Source organism: Rousettus aegyptiacus, unplaced genomic scaffold (genome assembly GCF_014176215.1).
Source record: "Rousettus aegyptiacus isolate mRouAeg1 unplaced genomic scaffold, mRouAeg1.p scaffold_m13_p_9, whole genome shotgun sequence".
Taxonomy (NCBI): Eukaryota; Metazoa; Chordata; class Mammalia; order Chiroptera; family Pteropodidae; genus Rousettus; species Rousettus aegyptiacus.
Genome location: NW_023416312.1, coordinates 61,828,268 through 61,851,061, shown reverse-complemented (window position 1 = coordinate 61,851,061; position 22,794 = coordinate 61,828,268). Strand labels below are relative to the sequence as shown.

General features: G+C 38.8%; 2 protein-coding genes across 7 annotated transcripts in view; one reads left to right on the top strand and one right to left on the bottom strand.

The window, feature by feature from the left end:
• The window catches only part of IL1RAPL2 (interleukin 1 receptor accessory protein like 2), a 1,139,149-nt gene that overhangs the window by 562,138 nt on the left and 554,217 nt on the right, over positions 1-22,794 (bottom strand). For all 6 annotated transcript variants that reach the window (XM_036226644.1, XM_036226645.1, XM_036226646.1 and 3 more), the window contains one exon: positions 15,285-15,558. In XM_036226644.1, the coding sequence (XP_036082537.1) occupies positions 15,285-15,558 (274 nt within the window). The remainder of the gene's footprint in view (positions 1-15,284; positions 15,559-22,794) is intronic.
• Positions 793-2,325, top strand: TEX13A (testis expressed 13A). Its single transcript, XM_016166757.2, has 4 exons — positions 793-829; positions 1,025-1,515; positions 1,623-1,704; positions 2,016-2,325. The coding sequence occupies exons 2-4, from the start codon at positions 1,057-1,059 to the stop codon at positions 2,294-2,296; spliced, it is 822 nt and encodes a 273-aa protein (XP_016022243.2). The 5' UTR covers positions 793-829; positions 1,025-1,056; the 3' UTR covers positions 2,297-2,325.

The following is a 22,794-nucleotide window of genomic DNA, read 5'->3' as shown; positions in this document are numbered from 1 at the left end:
CAACTCAAGTGTACAGCAATGGCTGAATAGATAAATAGTGACAGATATACCCAATGGAATATTATTCAGCCATAAAAAATGAAATGTAAGCATTTGCAGCAACTTGGATTGACCTAGAGGGCATTATGCTAAGAGAAATAAGTCAGAAAATGACAAATGCTATAGGATCTTGTATATGTGGAAACTGATATATAATATACATAGCAACATATATAGCAACATATATGAAACAATCTCATAGATACATAGAACGGATTGGTGATTGACAGCGGGTGGGGGGTTGGGTAGAAATGGGTGAATTGTTTTTTATTTTTTTATTTTTTAGTTTAAATTAAATGAGAAAAATGAAAAGTTAGTATACTAGACCCTTGTATTAGAATTCAAATTGTCTATAACAGAACCTACAGTATTTTCCTCCAAGGGTGGCGCCGGAAGCCTCTGAGAGGTTGCAACTGTCTCCTTTTCTAGAACATTCATACCTAGGAGGGGAGGGATCCCTGGTGTGGGACAAACTATTATGGCAGGGTGGTGACACGTTTTATATTTGATTACGCTTCATATTCTGGGTTCTAAGCCTTTTCCAACCACTTCTGTTTCTTTCCGCCTTAAAGAACTTTCAACAGTGTTGCGGGTTCGTTTATGTCTGCAGGGAGAAATTGGTAAGAACTTTCTTGGTGCGTTCCCACCCGCCCCTGCTGCCTCTAAAAGTTGGAACATCCCAGGGTAAAAACCTAGAGGGCTGGCCCGGAGCCTTCCTTTCCCCCGGACCTTTTGGAGGAAGAGAGGTGCATCGTTTGGGCGTGGTAGGCGGGCGTGGTCAGCGAGTGTGGTAGGTGGGCATGGTCAGCGGGTGTGGTCAGCCTGCACCTCTTCTGGCCCCCAGCAGGCGAGGTGCGGCCTGGTGGGAGGGGTTCTAGGACTGGGTGGGGGTCTGAGGCGGGGGAGGGGAGGGCGAGCGAATGGGAGGAGACTGAGGGAGACAGGTGGGGCTAAGGGAGACAGGATCACTGATTAATTCCTACAGAGCCAGACAAGCCCCTAAGGGCCTCTGCCATCATGGCCTTGAAACCCGAGGATCCCTCTGGGGGGTTCCAGCACGGCAAAGTGGTGGACTTCATCAATGAGAAAATGGCCATGCATGTGAAAGGCCCCGAGTTCTACCTCGAGAATACATCCCTGTCCTGGGCAGAGGTAGAAGACAAGCTCAGAGTCATCCTGGAGGACAGCGCGATGCCTAGCGAGGCCAAAGAGGCCTGTGCCTGGGGCAGCCTGGCCCTGGGTGTGCGCTTTGCCCACAGGCAGGGTCAGTTACATGCGTGCAGGGTGCAGTGGCTACAGGACTTCTCCAAACTGCACAAGTCAGCCGCGCAGGTCTTGGCCTCAAACCTGAAGGAGCTCAGGGCTCAGCAAGAGATGGAGTGCAAAGAGGCGGCCTTCCGGCTGCGGCTGACCCAAGTTAAACTGGCAGAAGTGCAGAAAGAGAGGGACCTGCTGAGGTGGAAGCTCTTCAGGGCTGTAAGTTTGTCCCACTTAGTTCCTACCCGCCTCCCATCTCACTGCCCCGCCCCTACCTACCTGCCCCACCCCCATAACAGGTCTCAACGCTGTCCACTTCTCTCCAGGAGCTGGAGATTCCCAGGGAGCAGAAGCAGGTCAAAGAAGAGCCAGGCCTGGCCACTGACAGTGGGGCTGGGGAAGGAGCAGGTGAGAAGGGAGAAGGGGGGGGGGCGTTGCTGCTACTACTGCTGCAGCTGGGGGTGCTGCTGGAGAGGAAAACAAGAATACCAGGGGTCAGAGGCTGCAAATTAGCTTGGTGGAGGCCTTGCACAGATTGGGGGAAGGGGTGAGATGGGAGGAATACACCTCTGGAGGGCAGAGGGAGAGCTCAGGTCAGTGGAAACTGCCATGTTTTATTTCTCTGGGACCTTGAAGCCTAAGTCCACAGCCTCACCAGCAACCGTTTCTGTCCAGCTCCTTGTCTTTTATGTACTCATACCCCTTATTCCCCTTCCCAGGTGCCCCCATACGATCGCCACCAGCAGCAGCATTCACAGCTAGAGCTACACCTCAGGCGTCTCCCCACAAGGGGTCCTCCGGTGTTAGATCGAGGTCTGATGTGGGAGCCCAGGGAAAAGAACCCCAAGGAGACAAGAGAGACACCAATCTCCAATGGCAGCGAAGACCACTATCTCGCAGGCCCGGGGACTGGGACTGCCCTTGGTGCAAAGCCGTGAATTTTTCACGACGGAAAATTTGCTTCCGCTGTGGGAAGGGAATCGGGATACAGAAACCATGAATTCAGAAATGTTTTAATACAACATAAGTATATCCCAATGGGAAATCAATTTTTTGGGGGGTGTGTGTTGGGAGGTGTTGGTAGAGTGGGGAGATGAGTGGGATAATGGGAGCAAGAGAGAGGTGGGGTGGAAGGTGGAGAGGGTATAGATTGACAGGAAGAGACCTTTTGATGGTCCCCTTTGTGTTCTAGAGCATTAGTATTAGACATCCCAGACATGCTGCAGTTTCTGTTTATGTGCCTCTCCCACCCTAGTATCTGTTGGAACTGGGCACCCACTCCCCCCTCCACCTAGGCTATACATTATTGCAGCAGGGGTGGACATTTATCTCATCCCAAGCCAAACAGATTCACACTAGAGAATTTGAATAGAGGCAGATTCCATAGTCAGGATTATGTTAGGCAATGAAGCAGTGGGTTATTTGGAGTTGGGGCCAAGGTCTGAGCCATGGTCACAGAGGCCACAGCAGAAGCCTGGTCTTGGCCTTCCTATCAGTAGGAAAGCAGAGCCATGTCCTTTACAGAGGCCAAGTGTGTGAGAGAATACCAGTATGGTATCCCAAGGAGCAGAAAGGCTCAGAGAAGTGTTGATCCTGTGACCCCAGAGAATGAGTGGTGGCCTGACCAGTTTTCCACTTTCTGCCATTGTGCTGCATGAAAATCCACTCTATGCAGATTCCCTTTTCTTTAACTTAAACGAGTTCCTGTTCTGGGAAATCAGATTATTTCCAAGTCAGAAATTGGCACTAGAAGAACAGTTGCAATAATCAAAACATTCAAACTGGCTAGGGACATGCCTCAGGAAGTGATGGGTAGTGGGGATTCCTGTACCCCCAGAGTTTCTAAGAATGAACTGGACAAGAAGCCCGTTCATTTTTTGAGCAAGTTATATAATGAAAAACAATCCAAACAGGCTTGTAGTTAACTCCTGGGCTTACAACACGGCAGGGGTTTGCCACCCCTAAGGAAAGCCCTCAGGGCTTGCTTACAGAGGATGCCGGCACCAGCTACAGGCAAGGACTGCTTTGGCTGTTTAGCCCCATGACCAGAGAATCCTCCCCAGTCCGCAGTGGGCAGAACTGGCTACAATCCAGTCTGAACAGGGGACTCAAGCCACCGCCAAGGAGGTGAGTCAGCAACTGATTGTGCATGAAAGGTTTGCTGGTCTAGACCACTGACCAAAGTATGGTGCCATCCTGGGGGATTCTCTACCCCACTGTACCACCAGGATAGATGTGGGAGGAGAATCTGGGTATAAAGCCCTCAGTGAATTCAGATACGTGGAATAGAACACATCTAATGCAAAGTCAATTTCCAAAGAGGGGTTGAATCGGGAAAGGGGGAGGATGGTCTATATCTCCTCCTCTCATGACAATAAATGGTGTTGAGGGGGGCTAAATGCATGGTTTAGCTTGCAGGTGGAAGGGTGGTGAGGAATCACACCAGACTGAAACAACTGAAGGATCCCTGGACATCACCGGGGATGCTGGACCTAGAGACTGACACTGCCATGGCCCTGGAACATCAGCAGCAGCTGGATGTGACTCTGGGCTATCCCCTGTTGGGGCAGGTGTGGACAACTATCAGAACTGGGGAACAAGATCGTCAGTCTGCCCTTGTCAGAAATGTCCTTGGGCTTGTTACATCCTTCTAGGGCAGGGTTTCCCAACCTCTTCACTCTTGACATTGGATAATTCTATGTTGTAGCGGGCTGTCAGGTACACTGTAGGATGTTTGGCAGAATCCCAGGCCTCTACCCACTAGATGTCAGTTGCACATCCCCCCTAATTGTGACAACCAAAAATGTCTGCAGATACTGCCACATGTCCACTAGGGGGTAAAACTGCCTCTAGTTGGGAACCATGGAGGCAATGAGGTACTTAGGAGTATTCAGAACAAGGGGAAGAGAATTGCCAGGGGAGCATGCTCAGCAGTTCCCAGGGCTGAAGGAGGGCTCTTAAGTGTTTATTTGGCCTGGCTTTCACTTTCGATCTTCAAATAGATCTGAGTGTGGAAGGTGCAAAAGCCAGACAGTACTCTGGCATGAGGGAGCAAGATGTAAGGAAGTACATTCAGTGAGGGGGGCTCTTTTTCGAGGATTCTTGGCTATGAAGGGATGGAGTGAGGTGGGATACACAGATGAGGGAGTTTTTTTTTTTTTTAAATATAGGAGACACTTGAGCCATGGGGAAGGAGAGTGCTGAAGAAAGCCTGAAAATGCAAAAAAAATATGTAAAAGAATTAGATAGACCCTGCATACTGTATTGGAGGCATGTCCATTATTGTACTGTTCAATGAAAAAAAAAAGTCATATAACAGGATCTTTTTTTTGTAAACAGACCCCTGAAGTTTTTATAAGTATGTATATTAAGACATGTAGCTATATAGATTTATGTTTGCTTTACATTATGGAGTTATGTTTAAATAAGCATAGAAAAGGCCAAGAAAACCCTTTTTCCAGGAAAATGGAGTAGGGTAAGGGCAGTAAGAGGGCTTTTACTTCTTTGTATACTTCTGTGTTATGAAAGTAAAATAATTAAATGTTCACAATACACAAAAAAATAAATGAAGTGAATTTACTGGCTTGATATGTTTGGAAAGTCCACCTCTTCCTTTCGAACAAGAGAGGAGAGCGGACCTGTGTAGCAAAGGAATGAGAAACCAAGAGGGTTACTGCTTTTGTGTACCTTAGATGAGGCACCTGAGAGTGAGGATGGAGGGTCCAATGGGGGTGAAGGCTTCTGGGCAATGGCATATATAGGAAAAAACTTTGGGGTGGGGGGAGGAAAGGATCATCAACCTGCACAAAGAGCCCACTGAAAGAAAAAGGGCAAACAGTGGAAGCCTAGAAAGAGGCCCTGGAAAGGAAGATGCATAATTCTAGGAGGGGTGCTAGACACAAATCTATGGTATTATAAATTGTTTTTTATAACTTCTTTTTTTCAGTAAAAGATTCAGTTTCTTTGGATCTGGCTTTTATGTTTGGTAAAATTAAGGAAAGATACTAACATTTTCATGACTTCATGTGTAATACCCGCTTTAAAGTTTTTTCTTCTGTAAGTATAGAGGAAAGGATTTAATAAACTAAAATTCCACTTCTATCACTAAATATTCTAAATAAACCCAAAAGAGGTGTTTTGTCTTGGCTTTTCAGCCTTTGGGCTAGCATGCCTAGTGAGATGGGCTTTTAAAGAGTAAGAGGTTTAAAAACAATGTTTTTAGAAGAAAGACACAGCTCTAATAGGTAATGGAAGGGGATGGTCAATGTGTTGGTCAAAATCAGTGATTTTTACCTCTAGAAAAATGGTAATGGGCCTCTCTGGGCTTGCCATTTGAGATACCAACAAAGAAGGTAGTGAAAGGGAATGACCAGAGAAAGAATCTTTGTTGACCTCCCAATTTCCAATGACTTATCCACACACTGAAAAGTTAAACTTAGCTACACCTGTGTCTAAAGTAATGGAAAGTAAAAATAACTCAAGCCATATTTTATTTAGATACAACAATGCTTTTTCACCTTTGCCTTAGCTCATGTGAGATCAAAGTCAAAAGTCTGCTAGAGAGTTTGTGCAAAGACATGACCTAATAGGAAACTTCCTTAAATGCCCTAAAAATCAAAATTTCCTGTGGCTTTGCACCCTGCTCTAAAATACTGGTGTTCCCAGCATCATTCTTTGTACTGTCATCTCATAATTGCCTTCCTACTAACTATTTTGGTTTCTGTTGGAAATTTTAACATATTAGAAAAAAAAAGTTCATATTACCAAATTAAATACCTCCAGACCCCAGTGATCTGAGGTTTACAGCCACTAAGTCAGCAACCAACATGTATGGAAAATCTGCTCCATATGTGTATAAAGTGGAGGAGGTAGTCTAAGGGTAAGCTTTAGATCCAGTTAAAAAGGAGTGAGAAAGAGAGAGAAAGAGAGCAAGGGAGGGAGAGAGAGAGAGAGATCTTGCCTGAAAGTGAAGAAGATGAATGTAGATATGAAATATAGCCAAACTCCTCCCCTTTCCAGGGGTCAGAGGAAAGTGTTGCAAAGGAGCAGGGTAATGGGGCTAAAAAAATGCATAGGGTATTTCTCTACTCAGATAAGTAGATATTGCCTAAGTGCTGAAGAGTATGATCTGATCTGGAAATGGGTATGTGTAGATTAGTGTTAACCTGGGTCTTGTTTTAATGGGCTCAAGGCCTTGGGGTGGAACAACACATCACCCTCCTATTTAGATTTTCCCTGTTCCATAACCATAAATACAGACTGTTACTACAAAACTTTAACCAATTACTTGCCAAGGTGTATCCCTCTTCACAGAGGTGAGAGGGTGGGGATGGCTTCATATGAATTAATCCCCATCCCTGAGAAAACAACTGGAATGCATGTCCTGATCAACAATAGAGAAGTCAGTATCATCTTTGTTAATAAGGGTAAAGTTACAGAATAGAGTTTACCCCCTTTAAATACACATTTTCTCCATGGAAACATCATCTGCTAAAAATGTGCATTGTTATCTGACTGCAAAGTAAAGTGCTCCTTAGTTACCTTTTAGCTTCTTTTCTAAGAATTGGTCAATGTCTTGAAGACTCATGCTCCAAAAATATATCTGAAACTTCCATAAAGGAAGGGTTAGTTATTATTAGGTTCACATTAAAAAAAGGCCTTATAAACCCTGGTTCCAGCCAAATTGACCTCCCTAATTTTCTCTGTGCATAGCCCATGTTTAAGCACCACATTTCCCTTGACATTGTCTGATCTGTCTGGGAAGGCCTCTACTATCACCATAGGTTTAGATCTTTAAGAACCATCTCAAACACCCCTGATTCTGTAAGTCAAAAGCTATTTTTCCTTACTCTCTACTCTATGACTTCTTTATCTTTCTTATAGCATTTCTCACCTTCTTTAATGTATTATAGAACAAAAGATATTAAGTTAGTGTTGGCAGCGTTCCCCTTCTCCCTGTCCTCTATAGATGATCTTTTTGGCTGCATGGGTGTCTCCGAATCCAGCAGCTTCTATGGAGACTCCTGGTAGGCTAAATCAGTTACTGGGCTTCTACTGTATAGAGTAGGTGTAATGGACAGAAAGAGCTGAAAATTGCAAGGAGCAATGTGAGTTTAATTAAATTGCATTGGAAAGCAGAGCAAGAGTTTCTTGTTAGAAAAAAATCGATAGAGAATGAAAACGACAAAAAGGAAACACTTGCAGGGGATGCATTCCAGGGTAAGGTTTTTAGTTGAGAATGAGAATGAGGGGTGTAAGAGATATTGGGGGTGAAAATAATGTAAACAACTGATTTAAATGTTGCTGGGGGTTACAAATTGGCTCTCCCTTGATGTTTTTCAAAGGACTACAGTAAATACTTAAGTGTCCAAACTTTTAGAATTATGTTTAGTTGCTAGACTATGTTTCCTGGAATACAATTCTATGCTGAACCACATAGGACTCCATCTTTGATTTGAGTTATACTTATTTAATTATAATTTGTATACATGTCTTAATTCCCTTTTTAATCTGTTAAAAGGCAGGAGCCCTGTCTTTCACTTTACCGTTTTGTGGTAACTTTCAAAGTAGGTGCCCAATAAATATTTGTTTAATGAATAATAGATACTTGAGACCTAAAATTACATACACAGAAAAAAAATATCCTTTTAATTAAAAACAAAAAAAAATAAAACTATAGTTAGAAAGGAACGAACTCTCATTTTTCAATCACTAAGAAATACTTCAAGTCTAAGGTGAATGGAGGGAAGGGGTTTCATGCAATGAGTTCTTGAAAAAGATAACCATACATCTGTGACACCCAATTATATTCATTCTAGCATTTTGTAATTATCTGATGTACATGCTTTCTAATTGGTTCGTCATGAGTCTTATATCTTTGAGGTTTGGGAGTCAGAATAAACAGACAAAAAGAAAGAGCCAGTTAAGGATATACCTCCAACAAATTCTTCCATCTTGTTTCTTTGGTAGAAAACAACTTTTAAGCACTTCTGTTTAATATCTAGAAACTGATAAATGATCACAAAAGGTTTCAAACTTCGTAAGACAGGTGGTCTTAATAAAAAGAATTTCATCCTCATCACCAGACAATATTGTACACTGTGGAAACTGAAAACAATCACAGAACTTCGTACAGGCAGGAATTAACCACATCTGATTTGTTGTGATATACAGATACAGATACCTATGAAGAACAGTAAAAATAGGAAATAAATGAAAAAGAAAGTAGAGAAAACTGATTATATTCATGAGCTAGACAGAAGTGGGTCCAATAAATATTTGTTTAATATTTGTTTCTCTCTTAGTTAATAGCAACATTATTTATTTATTTGCTTAAGCTGAAATTATGAGATACCCTTTATTCGACTATTTTTCTCATTTCTCTCATCCAATGCATCCGTATCTTGTTGGCTCATCCTTCAATACATATCTAGGATTCATTCACTTTCCTCATCTCCACAGCTACTACCACAATCCAAGCTTACTATCACATAGCTCCTTAAATAATAATTACTTCCTAACTTGATCTCCTTGTCTCCCTACAATCCATTCTTACCAGGGTAGCCAGAGTTACTTTTTTTTATAATGAAAATCTGATCATGTTATTCCTCAGCTTAAAGCAATCCGACAAAATACAACACTCTCCTTTTGCCTATGATTACTAATAAAAATTAACTTATCGTGGCCCACAGTATGCAACAGGATTTGGACTCTGCCTGCCTCTCCAGCCTCATACAGTACCATTTTCCCTACTCTTACTGTACTCCATCCAGACTGGCCTTCTTTAGCTTCCTTGGCTATAACAAGCCTGTTCCTGTTTCAGGACCTTTGCGCTTGTTCATTTTAATGGGAACCATGTTCTTGTAGAGCTTCGCAAATCTAGTTCCTTCCTGTTATTCAGGTCTCATCTTACAGGTCCTTTTCTCTGGGGGGTGTTTCTCGATCGCTCAACCAAAAATGGCCTCCCAGTCATTCCTTAACATGACCCTTGTTTTATTTTCACTGTTAAGAACTATCCAATGTAATCTTGTGAATGTATTCATTATTTGTAAGTATTCATTATTTGTAAGTATCTCCCACTCTAGAAGGTAAGTTTCAGGAGAGTAGGAATTTAATCTGTCTCGCTCAAGGCTATATACCAAACACCTAAAGCAAGTATTCACAATACCTTAAGTTGAATAAATGAATCTTTATTTTCCAGGTGAGGAAGGCAAGGGTCAGGCCATATGCATCTATAATATCCATCACTCCCTAGGTTAATGTTGGAGTAAGAACCTAGTAGTTCAGAGATGACAAACTGTGAGTCCACTGGTTGAATTTAAATAGGGACATTTGGAGGGGGGCATAAAATTTAAAAATGTGAGAAATTTCATATAAATATTCAGATTTCAGGTTTTTCTTTAAAAAAATCAGAAGATCTAACAATAGTGGGCCTATACTACTCTATAGTAATAATAATTTGGATCTGTCAGGTGACTGCCTGACTTTAACTGGAGTATAGCTCATTCATTCATTCATTCAATAATTATTTAATGAACATCTATTATGTGTTATACTTTGTTCTAGGCTCTTGAGCTATATCAGTGAGCAAAAAAGACAAACATCCCTGTCCTTAAGGAGCTTACATTCTAGCATAGGGAGATAGAAAATAATAAGTATAATAAATAACTAAATTATGTATATCATAAAAGATAATAATTACTATAGAAAAACAATTGAAGCAAAGTAAAAGTATTAGGAGTATAGAAGATAGAGATTGAGTAAAAGAGAATCTTAAAATCATAAGATAGTCAAGGAACACCCACTGATAAGTTAAAATACAGGAAATCGTACAATTGAGGAAAATAAGGGAGTTAGTCATGTGGAAACAGAAGAAGGAAGCATTCCAGATAGAATAGCCAGCAAAGACCACAAGGCTAGAGTGTTTGAAAAGACCCCATTCCTGTCATGTTTGAGGAATAGCAAGTAGGTCAGTGAGCAAGGGAGAAAAGAATGGGAAGGTAGTAAGTTAGAGAGCTACCAGAGTCTAGATCGCATAGGGTCTTGTGAGCCCTACTAAGGAGTTGGCTTTTATTCCAAATGAAATGGGAAGCCATAAGAAGGCCCTGGAAAGAAAAGAGACATGTGACTTATGTTTTTAAAAGATTACTGTGATTACTGTATTAAGAATAGATTGAAGGGAAACATGTGATAAAGCAGAAAAACCATTAGAAGTTTATTGCAATAATAGGGATTAGAGATGGTGGTTTGGCCCAGAGTGGTAGCGGTAAGACTGAAGTCACAGCATGTGCAATTCCTAAAGACCCTGTGGGCTAAACCCTTGACAAATGGGACATGGGGCTGAGAGGTCAGTTTTTCTCAATTTCTCCTCCTGAATCAACTATCTTGAAATACTTTCCCTCTTCTTGTGCCTCACTTCTCTTTTCTTTTACTACTATTCTCCCTCAGTTTATACTCCCTAATACATATTAGCTTTTGCCTCAGGGTTTGTTTTATAAGACAGGAGGAAAATCAGGAGCTCAGTTTTGGACATCTTGATTTTGACATCAGGTGGTGTTGAAAAGTCTGTTGGAAAAAAAAAGGAACTTGCATTTTGAGACTGAGATCTGGGATGGAAGGTATACATTTTGGAGTTATCAATGTAAAGATAATACATAAAACTGTAACATTATAAACAGATCATGAAGAGAGAGAGTATGGATAGAGATTAGAAAAATAAACCTCAGGACCAAACCCTAGGTCTCTCTAACATTAAGAGGTCAGGGGGAATATGAGGAGCCAGACAAAGACTTAAGAAAGGATAACTGATGGAGTAGGAGGAAAACTAGGAGAATGAGAGTCCCTGGATAAAAGTCAATAATACGCACACACACACACACACACACACACACACACATACATGCATACATACATACATACACATACATATATACAGAAAAGAAAAAGAAGGGGGGCTGATCAACTGTGCCAAAAGAGCTGATTAGGTAAAACTGGGAGTAAAAATGACCCGACTATTAGATTTGGTATTGTTGAGGTCATGAGAGACTTTGATAAGAGCAATTTTGGTGGTGTAGTAAAGGTAAAATTCTAATTGTAATAAGTTTAATAGAGAATTAGTAGAGAAGAGCTCAAAACTGTGAGTGCAGGCAACAGTTTATTTGAAGTAGTTTTGTTGTAAATGAGAACAAGGAAATGGGGGCAGTGACTAGCATGGGAAGTAGAATCAAGGGGACATTTTTTGGATGACATAAATATTGCCTTGTGAGGATGTTGATGGAAATGATCCAGTAGAAATAGAGAATTCCATGATATAGGAGAGAGATGGGAGAACTGCTTAGATGATATCCTTGAGTAGGCAAATATGAATAGGAAGTGATTGGCCTTACATAGGAACAAGGCCAGTCCATCGATGCTAACAAACTTAAATTCAGGCAGAGTATGAAAATACAGATGGTCAGTAGGCAGGTAGTGGTAGTAGACATTCTCTCCTAATTGCTCCCATTTTTTTTCAATGAAATGGAAAGCAAGAGGAGGAGATGTTGGAAGTTTCAGGAGATCAAATAATGTGAAACAGTTATTTAGGAGGACAGGAGACTGAATGGAATAAGAATATATAGTAAAACTACTTGGCAGCATTAACGGTACATTTGAGGTTCATGCTGATGAATTCGAAGTGAGACCAGTCAATATTATTACAAATTTTCCTTTGTCAAGTTCAGCTGCAAGGATGCAGGTACAAGCATAGATGGAGAGTTGGTGAGTAAGATGAAGAGAGAAAGTGTCAAAGAAATCAAGGGGACATATATGAAAATGATTATAATGATTGATCATGGAATTCAAACTATGATAGGTGAGAAGAAAACAAAGGGCAGTGAAAAATCTGTAGGTTCAATGGGTTGCAGCTCTGGATGGGATCAAAATATTATTGGAATTAGGGTATATAAAGAGAGCTAGAGGTGGTGCCAAGAGTAGAATAAATGAAAATGAGATTATGGAGGGGATTGCTATAGCCTCCAATACTCCAGAATTTTTCAGATGGTCTGCCACAATCTTTTATTACCTTCTTGGCCCCCGAAAAAATTTTTAATTTGCAACTCCTGGTATAAGTTGAAACCTAGATATGAGCAAAAGAACCATAAAACAAAAAGTCACCGAAGTTTGTGTAATGATACAAGGGATTAAACAAATAAAAACAAAAACAAAATATATTTATGCGTGTGTGCACGCATACACACACACATATGTATATATGAATACCAGTGTTAGCAAGCTCATCAATGATTGTTTGAAATCAATTTTTATTTTATGATTATCAAATATAGTCCATTAATTCTTACAAAGCAGATAACCCTGCTAACTGATTAAACAATAAACATCTGCTTCCTTCCAATAAACAAACTGAATGAAGTTCAAATTACATAGGTATTCTACAATAGAAGGATTATATTTCTGAGTATTACATAGATAATGTACAACAATATGGCTATACTTCTAAACATTATGGCATATCAAATCCACTATTAATGAAATTAAAATAAGTTAAAATTGTCAGTACTTTGCTATTTAAGTTACCTATAATTTTATAAATGAGTAGATTAAATTTTAGAGGCTGAGAAAATAATTTTTTCAGGTTATATATGTGTTCCTTTATGCATAATTGATATAAAAAATGAGGAAACCAGGACTCTCACTTATAACTAAAAACAGATAGAGAAAAATACTAATTGCATCACACTTTAGCCTAAACAGGCCACAGAAGCCATTGTGCTGTCTCAAGACCCTGTTGTACAATCTTGATCTTTTCTGAAGTCAATTAATTCTATAAGATCCAGGCTGTCATTTTTCCTACAAAAAACTATCTGCTCTCCTGGAAATTGCTACCCAGGCAACTGATTTGTTGACACTTAACTTTTTAAGGATCAATATTCAAGTTGGAATTGAATTATAAGAAATGTTCACTGTCCTTGAAAATCTCTTGGTAACCATGGTAGGAGGTAGAGTAGGAGGGTGGAAGGTGATTAAAGCTATTTCTTAGAGTCTTAGGAAGACTAGGACAATTAGGTTTCCTTGAAAAATTGCATAAAGCAAATCCCGTGGTATATGCTAAATGATTGTTCATTGAAATATAAAACTTCTTTAATATATGCTACATAGGTACTTACAGGTAAGGACCATTTAAGGGTCACTAAAATCAGGCAAAATTACTTTATACTTATATTTATTTTTATGTTTTATTATGGAGCATTTCAAATATACACAAAAACAAAAAGAACAATATAATGAACCCTCATGTACTCATTGTAGAGAGAGATACAGTAATTAGCAACATGGTGCATTTCTTATTTCAAATATCTCCACTTGCCTCAATTCTTCTGGTGATGTTCTTTTTCTAGATTAAGAATCACACAAGTCTGATGAATAGCAAGGCAAATGTCATGCCTCAGAGCTGATAAATGAACTAAGGAACCCTTTAGAAAGAGTTTGTGAGGCATTCAGATTTTGAGAACCTCATTTACTTCAATGATTACTAAAGGCCAAAAATAGTCTGATTATATTCCCATTTAAGAAGGAGCTTCCTTGTTCTGCTTAATTCATTAGAGAGGTAAATAGTCATAATTGTTTTTGAACCTATAACTGGTTCTCTGTACTTGGCTATTGCGATCCCCAAACACGCAGGTTTCCATAGATGTTCAATTATATTTAATCATTCTTTTCAATATCTGTGAATTCAAATCAGGGTTGCATGAACACATCTATCTTTATCTGCGGCTTAAGTCACCCTGTGTATCAAGTTTTTGAGAATGTTATATGTGGGATTTTGTCAAATAAGATTACCCTCATCATTTTTATACTCCTAAGTGCTTCCACTAAAAAAGATTCAAGTGGGAAAGGAGGGTAACAGTAATTCTTGGACTTGTACTACTTTTCAAAATATGACTTACTTCTCTACCATTTCTCTATGAATAACCCACTAACATGCTTAAAAATTCAACTAATTGCTCTGAGATGGGCCAAAGAAAAACAAGCAAAAAAATGATCAATTGACTACTGAAAGGTCAAAAACAGTAAACTTTTCTTGCTATGATTCAAATGGGTAAAGAATATTACTAAATATCTCATATCTGAATTTTTAAACACTAAAATCAATAGAGTAATTTAACAAGGTCAATGAAACATACAAAAAACATCTATGATCACCTGAAAGTGCTATCAAATTGAGTTTTAAGTGAATATAGATATTGCCAAATTCGAGACTTTTATGGTACAATTGCACTCTCTTGGCGATGGCATAAAATCACCTATATGCACTGAATTTCTTACTTGGAACATATTTGGAGTCAGTGACCACCATTAGATCCAAAAAAAATGTTTATTATTCATAGCCAAATACTACCTACTTTACTTATGTCATTCAAGAAGAGAGCTCAGAGATATCTCTGAGTTGACAAAATACTGTTGTTTCCTTCAGAACAGTGGTTTCCAAACTTTTTTCCTCACCAAGGCACACAGGAGTGATAATATTCAAAATTTTATCCACACCTATAAGTTCCAATCACTCCTTAAGATCTCTCAGCAGCATTTGAAGCTATTTTCCATCAACAAGCAAGGAGAGACCCTGGCCTAAATGGTACTTTAGATTATTTTCATGGCCAGGTATCAAGATCATTGGGCCAACTGGCTCTGGAAAAACAATTGTTAACAAAAGACCCTGTGGCAGGGGTAGAGTAGGGGAAGAAATGAATCACAAAATTTTCTAAAATAAATGAACACACATAGTAAATGAGAGTCTCATTTTATAAAAATTTGATACAAATTTGTAATGTAGTTCCAGTAAATCATTAGAATTGAATTTACTAAAGCTCCACATACACCACAACCTTTTAAAAACATACCCACTGTATAAGGTTGGGCACACTTGCACACACTCCAGCTCCAATCAAAAGAATACTCAGCTATGACATTGGGAAATATTTTCATGCAGCACTCACCTTAAAACACAAGTGTAGAATCCACTGTCTTGTGCCTCAGCTGAATGAAACCATATTGAATCTTCCTCTTTGCTCATCCTGACCTCTGAAAAGATGATGGGCTCTTCCAAATCACCTTTGTTTTTGTACCACATAAGCCTGAGCCCAGTGCTCTGGGCCATGCTATAGTTGGTGCGAATATAACTGTAGAAAAGGGCACATTTCACTCGGACTGGTTCACCTGCCAAGGCCATGTATGTCTTGAGATCTACTGACCAGTCAATGCAGCCATCCACTGAAAGAAAACCAGATGAGGCATGAGATGCAGTGAGTATTGTAGATAATGGAAAGGATAACAATCATTGCCAACGTGTACTGAGGACTATGAGTCAGGCACTATGTCAAGTGCTTTACACAGATTACTTCATTCAATCTTCCTAGTGATCTTGTGAGATAGACCAGCATCTTCCTTAGACCTGTGCAAGCAGGATCACTGCTCTAGCCCTGTATCTCTGGGATATTTCCAATTCCGTACAGTAACATTCTGTTTGGGGTTGACTAGATCCTCCAAGGAGCTCCAGTACTTGTGCCTATAGGGTTTCCCTGAGGTCCTATGGCTAGGTCCCAATGCCAGCAGAGTGTGAGAATGAATTGCTATAATCACACTGACATGTTGATTTTAGGTGACTCAAATTGTTTATATAGATGAGACCTTACAAAACAAATACTTCTGCAGGACCTCTGTTCAACCTAGGAGCAGTGCTGAGATTGACATTTATTATTCTTATTTTATAGATGAGAAAACTGAGACTCAGAGAAGTTACTTTTCCTAACGTCACACACCTAATAAGTGGTGGGAAAACAGTGTTGATTCCAGAGACTGTGTTTTTTTAACCCCTATGCTATACTGCCTCTGCCTATAATTGTGACAGGAACCACTATGTTATTTGCCTTTGGAAAATAAATGCCTGGGTTGGAAGCAGTGGGCACCTAAAGTAATCATTTGCCATTATCTACATGTCAGTTTTCTATGATATGACCTATTAATAGCAGATATTTAATCACAGTTTGATTTCTTTTTATACCCTTAGGCCTCCCTTGCTGCTCAGCTGGTATGTGCTCATGGGAATATATTATATTAATGTCAGTTTTAATCAAATAATATTAGGTGGGTAAATCTACCATTAAAGAAAGATATACAGAATAAGTTCCCTATTTTCCAGAAGAGTTAGAAATGAGACACTGTGGCTAATTTGATAAGCCAATCAATACAATTAGCGGACAGTTTTCCTCCAATTGCTTATTTTGAAAGAATTTCATCAAATTATGCTATATTCCTTTATAAAATAATCCTCTCATAAACTGTATAAACACTGCCATTTTAAAACTATGTTTCACTTATGATTTGTGAACTGATCTGCTTCCTTTTTTAGATGTTGAGAACTCTGTAATTCAATGTGTTTCTCTTTTAACCCCAGTTGATTGGAAACTCAAAGCTAAATACAGTGCTCAAGTGTAATAACTATCTAATTTCAGGATTTTGCATTCTCATAAGAGGGGTTCTTTACCTGGGGTTCAGGGAAACCCGGGGAGAGGGTACCTGGAAAGAATTCAAGGTTGTTGGCAAACTATTGTGCTTATGTACATAGTTATACTTTCCTGGGGGAGATGTTCGCAGCTCTAAGATCTTTGAAAGGATCCATGGGCCACTAAAGTTTTTGAATTTTCTGGTTACTGGTCGTTCTTTCTGACCTAATTTTTCACTGCCCTGAGGCATATGGGTTTTTATTATAAATTCCCTCAAATCCTCTTATAGTATGTGAAGTATTTATTAAAAATAAACCAATAATCAAATAAATAACTCATTCTAAATTTATGATGTAGGGCATTGAACTTTCCTTGAGGATTCAGAAGGCACAAGATTCATCACTCTGTATTTTGATGACCATTGCATACTGTCAAAGTCAAGAAGTTACATCTAGATTGAACTAAATATGTACCAGTCACTTGCTATCTCTTGAGGGGCTTTTTTATTCACTCCCTGGTATCAGTTGTTTACCTGTCATTTGTCTCATAACTGTCAAGAACAAAGAAAGGGAAATCTGCATTAGTTGAACTTTCTGGGTTATGGTAAATTATTGATGATACATCTCTGGATGAATGTAATTTTAATATTTATTGTTTTATTATCTTTAAATGAATTTTGTATTATTCCTTTTTATGGATTGTCTGTGTTACTGTTCCCATGCATTCACACAGCTGAGAGATAATATAAATGTTTTTTCTTAGGTAATATATATTTTTTCTTAGCTTTATTTTAAAAGTTCATTAATACAAAGAAAACATGGGCATAAGTTTAAAAAACTCTGTAATATTCCAGTTTTTGTTTTCCCCTAACCATAAGGTACATAGCAAGTGCTTCTGAGTCAACAAATTTGTCTTGGAAAGGTAGCTTCAATCTGTATAAATACCTAATTGATAGGAAAAATAAAATTTTCAGAATGATTTTTCCATTTTCACCCTAAATCCCTTTAGTTACCTCCTCCAAGTGATCTTTTGCCTAATCTATACTTTTATAATGTTAACAGGCTGTCTGGCCCATTAGTTACAAGGCATGGTTGGTATTGAAGATAATCAAAGTATCTGCTACTATGATAAAACAATCATGCTCAAAAGCAGTTGAAGACATTCAACTGCCATTACAGTTAGCTTTATCATATAGACCTTGAGGGTACACTGAGAATTCATTTCCTTTTAAGTACTATCTGAGCAAAATGTCTTTGATCCAATAGATTCATGGTTCCTTTTCTTCTGTTCCCTTGCTTTAGGTAGCAAAGAGGGCATATTTAGATTTAAGACAGTCAGTAGACAGAGAAAAGATATGTAATAATGGGAACGACAATTTCCAAACATTATCCCAATTATCTTTTTTCTTTGGTATTCCCCATACGAGATGACGACATAAGGTATCTCAAGTGACCTGAGGAAATTTTACCCAAAAGTTAATCAGAGGATATAATACTGAGGATCCAATAAAGGCCCACCTGCCACCAAATATTTTCCCACAGTAAACTTTCATCTAGAGAGTACTGAACCACTATTAGATTCCAACAAGTGCTATGATACCTATATAAATATATCTATCTAGATTTATAACTATATCTGTATCTACATCTATATATATAAAGAACAAATTTAAGAAGAGATGAAATACTGCTATTTGTGGCAACATAGATGGACCTCGAGATAACCATGTATCACTTATATGTGGGATATGCACCTAAAAGTAACAAATGAATAGGACAAACAAGCAGAGATTCATGGACATGGACTATAGACTAATGGTTAAGGGTGGGGGAGGGGAGAGAAAGAAAGGGTTAAATATGTGATGACAAAAAGAAATCTAACTATGGGAGGGGAACACACAATGTGCACGCTCACGCAGACTCGTGCTCGCTCTCTCTCTCTCTCTCTCTCTCCATATATATATATATATATATATATATATATATATACACACACACACATATATATACATACATATATATATACATATATATATATGTCTTACTGTTAAATTGTACACCTGAAATTTACTAGATTTCATTAACCAATGTCACCAAAAATAAATGTAAAAAAGAACAGATTTATTAACAGATTTATAAACAGTATAATACACATTTTAATGTGTGCGCTTTGATACAGTTTGAAATGTGCTGAATAGTATTATGTATTATTATTGAGTTGCTAGTCTTAGGAAGACAATCCAGGAGTGGGGAAAGAGGGGGTGGAATAGGATATACTATATTTATATTTAGATTTGGAACTAGTGAAGTAACTAAAAAGGGCATACTGAGGTAAGAGGCCTGGAAAGTCTGGTGGCAAGGCAGCATGAAGCGACTGAAACCTTGAAGTTAAGAGACAAGCACTGAAAGGTATGAAAGGGTCACAGAAAGGTAGAGGATAAAGGTCACATACAACTCAATTAGCCAAAGGCCATTCCAGGAATCAGAGATGGTACCATCCGTAGTCACCAGTACAAGTGACATTTCTGTCATGAGGAGTTTGAAATAATATTCCACATTTTCAGTCTCTTGCGTGTCGACTCTCCATACATATTTGGCAAATAGCTGAATAACTAGAATTGTGATGTAGCTAGCAAGAGTGCAAGCTATGGACAGGTTGGGTCACAGTGGAAATGAGTAGCCCACAGTGGAAGTCACCCTGCAAGTCAGACCTCATCAGCACAGGCCTCTCATCCAGAGAATAATCCAGCCCTATTCTGTTCATAATGCCAGTGGCACCTGTTTTAAGTTGGCCCCCAAGGGCTCTTGAGAAAGCTGGTTTCTGATCCAGCCACAAGTATAAATAGAGGCACTTCAGGAAGCCCTATCTAAAACGTTTATCTAAAAAACTGCAAAATTCTGCAGTTGGATTGAAACTTGCTATAAAGCAAATCCAACAAAAGTATAAGTGTGTGCCTGTACCTCTGTTTCACAATCACTTGGAATGGTTATAAACATTCCAGTAATTCCACTGAAAAATACCTCATATTTCTAAATTAATCATTCTCTGTTTGCTCTTGAGTATTATGAATAGCACTTCAAGTATTTAAAAGAACAACTGTGTTTCTTTGGATTCTCATCTCTACTCCTTTGATTTAGTTTTCTATAAGGCTACAGTTATTACTCTTGGTTTAGTCTTGTTGGCAGAAATGCTTTAAAATATGAGTTATCCAAAACAATTATAATTGAGCAAAAGAAGCCACTTCTTTAAAACCCAGGTTTCTATTTTAATTTCTTTCATTCTTATCTTAAAAACAAGTGTGTGTTCAAGAAGTTTGACATTAAGGTTCAAAAACAGGAGTGTATGAAGCATATAAAGGGACATGACAGTGTCCATGCAATTTATGTTTCCAAGAGGATACTCCTAGAGGTAAAAACTAATACAATCCCCTGGAAAGTACCCTGGGTGACCAAAGCAAACCTATTTGGCCTCATTATAAATAAGCTTTGGCTTCCCTTTAATACAACCTGGAGAGCAAATTCTGTCACACCTATCTATTGTGAAAACAAAACCCTGAGAAAAGTCTATAAATCCCTAAAAGATGTTATTATCAACAACAATGATTGTAATATTATTTTATAAAACAGATTATCATGAGCAATAAAACTACAGACTCTAATGACTATTACAACTTTTATTGTGGTAATAGGATACAAAGCTATGTAAACAATTGCCAATTTTGGTTTAGTTTTTTTTTTTTTTGAATTTCCAATTCTGGATTTTTGCTACAAATTGGAAATCCCTTAAGTAAAATGGCTAATTAGGATACGAAAAATATGGAAGTTCCAGATATCTTGAGGACATTCATTACAACTTAAGTCCTTTGCCTGGGGATGTATACACGATACTAGTTTATTATGTTTGCAATTAATAAATCTGTTTTGTTAAGCCAGGTGTTTTCTTGTAACTATCTCAACTAAAGTTCATTCATATATATGGCTAGCTCTGCGGTTTTGCGAATCAACAGGACAGTTGTGGGGGGAGCAGTTCACCGAAGGACCGCTAGAGGGCAGGCTGTCCAAGTTTTTCTGTAGCACTTAAATTTTTCCTCCCTCATCTCTAAAACTAAGGATTTGCTATCTGCCAACCACTGGTTGCTCTGGAGGGATCCCAGCACACTGCAGGGAATGCACCATTGTGGGTGACACAGGGAGCCAAAATTAAGCTTGCACCTGAGATATTGCTCAAACTGGGTAACCAGGTTACATACACACCACCAGGTGGATGATCCAGCACAGAAAGGTGCAAAGGCAGTTACTAATATTCATTGAGCCCTTACTACAGAACAGCTAGGCACTGTGCTAGGTGCTTTGTATGTATTTTTCTCATTTCATTATCACGTCAACTCTGGTATGTAGGAACTCTCATTATTCCCATTTTACTGAAGACAAAAACAAAAGTTCAGAGTTTCAAAGATGTACTCAAGGTGACTCAGGTTGTGGCGGCAGAGTTTGGACATCAACCCAGGTAAGTTGAACTCCAGAACCTATGTTCTTAATCTTTGTATGTTCTATGTACTGCCTCCTATACTCCTCACCCAAGCTCATGAACCATTAAATACTAAAACTCACTTGGTGCTATCCAAGTTGTCATATGTATTCCAAAGAGCACATGCCTGTCCAGTAGAGTAAACCTTCCCAAATGGGTGATATTATATCCCTAATTAATAACTATTGTGGGAATAACAGCCATCAAACAATGTATGTCAGTTATTTATCTATAACCTACACACAGTATTTAAAGAGTAATGAATTATTAATCATTTGTGTACTTGATTTAACCTCTGAAGATCGGATCTTAACCTTGGATAAAGATTATTTGACACACATTTATTTATTTAAAATTAAATATCTAGGAATGATCACCTAATTCCTAACATTATAAACTAGGAATAGCATTGTGTGCTTATCTTAACATTTGTACTTATTATGTATTATATTAATTGAACATAATGTTATTCTCCTTCTTAATACTTTAATGTGAGAAGTGGATGCTTTCTGCTTCTCTTTTAGCTCTCCTCCAAACACACACTTAAAGACAAGTTTCTTCTTATTTATAGTAATCATGGTGGAGGCTGTCTACCTCAAGTGGGCAGCCTCCAAGCACAAGAAGTCAAATTCTTCAAGTGAGTGGCTCGAATCCCTGCTGCTAGACCCCTGCCTCCTTGTACCCAGCCTGGATATATGGACAGAGAGCTGTTTCTTCATATTCTAAAAAAGTTCTTTTGGTGGAAAAAATAAAAATTGGATTTTAAAAAATTTCATCTGTGCATCAGTATCCATCAATAAAGAGAATATCTCCCACTTCAGTTCTATAAATACAATGAATGAGTATTGCTTCAGGTTTTAAAAGGCATTTTTACTTTTTTTATGAATTAGATTATATGCTTTTCTTTCACATTTTTACCCCCTGCTATTCATCAATGAGAAAGCTCTGCCTAAATGAAGTCTTTCATCTCATTTTAACCTAGTTGTTATGCTTAATAATGGGCTGGCAACCATCTTCATTTCCCTTTCATTACAGGATCTGTGCTATGCTTTGTCAAGATCATCCCTTCGATCTTTATAGGACAAATGAGCCTCAATTACGTTGTGAAGGTGAAGCCATATGAGGCATCACAAGTAAATCCTCAACTCTTGATTACCTGAGGCCTGATTAGCCACCTTGGGAACGAGTCACTAGCCAGGAGCTTTTCTCAGATGCACTGATGTTAATTTGAAGGCTGCAGCAGCAAATGTGCCTGTGGGAAGACAGGATGTCAGCAGTGCTGGCCAAACCCTCTAGCAGGCTTTCTGCTGCTCCCTTAAATCCAGGATGCTTAGCAGTAAGCTTATCTCCCACTCTAAATCTCCATCTCCCAAGTGTGCAGTCATCCAAGCCAAAAACTTTGGGAGTCATCCCTGAATCTTGCCTTTCCTTTCTCACTGAGCTCTCCCTGCTCTTCCCATAAAACATTAAAACCTGT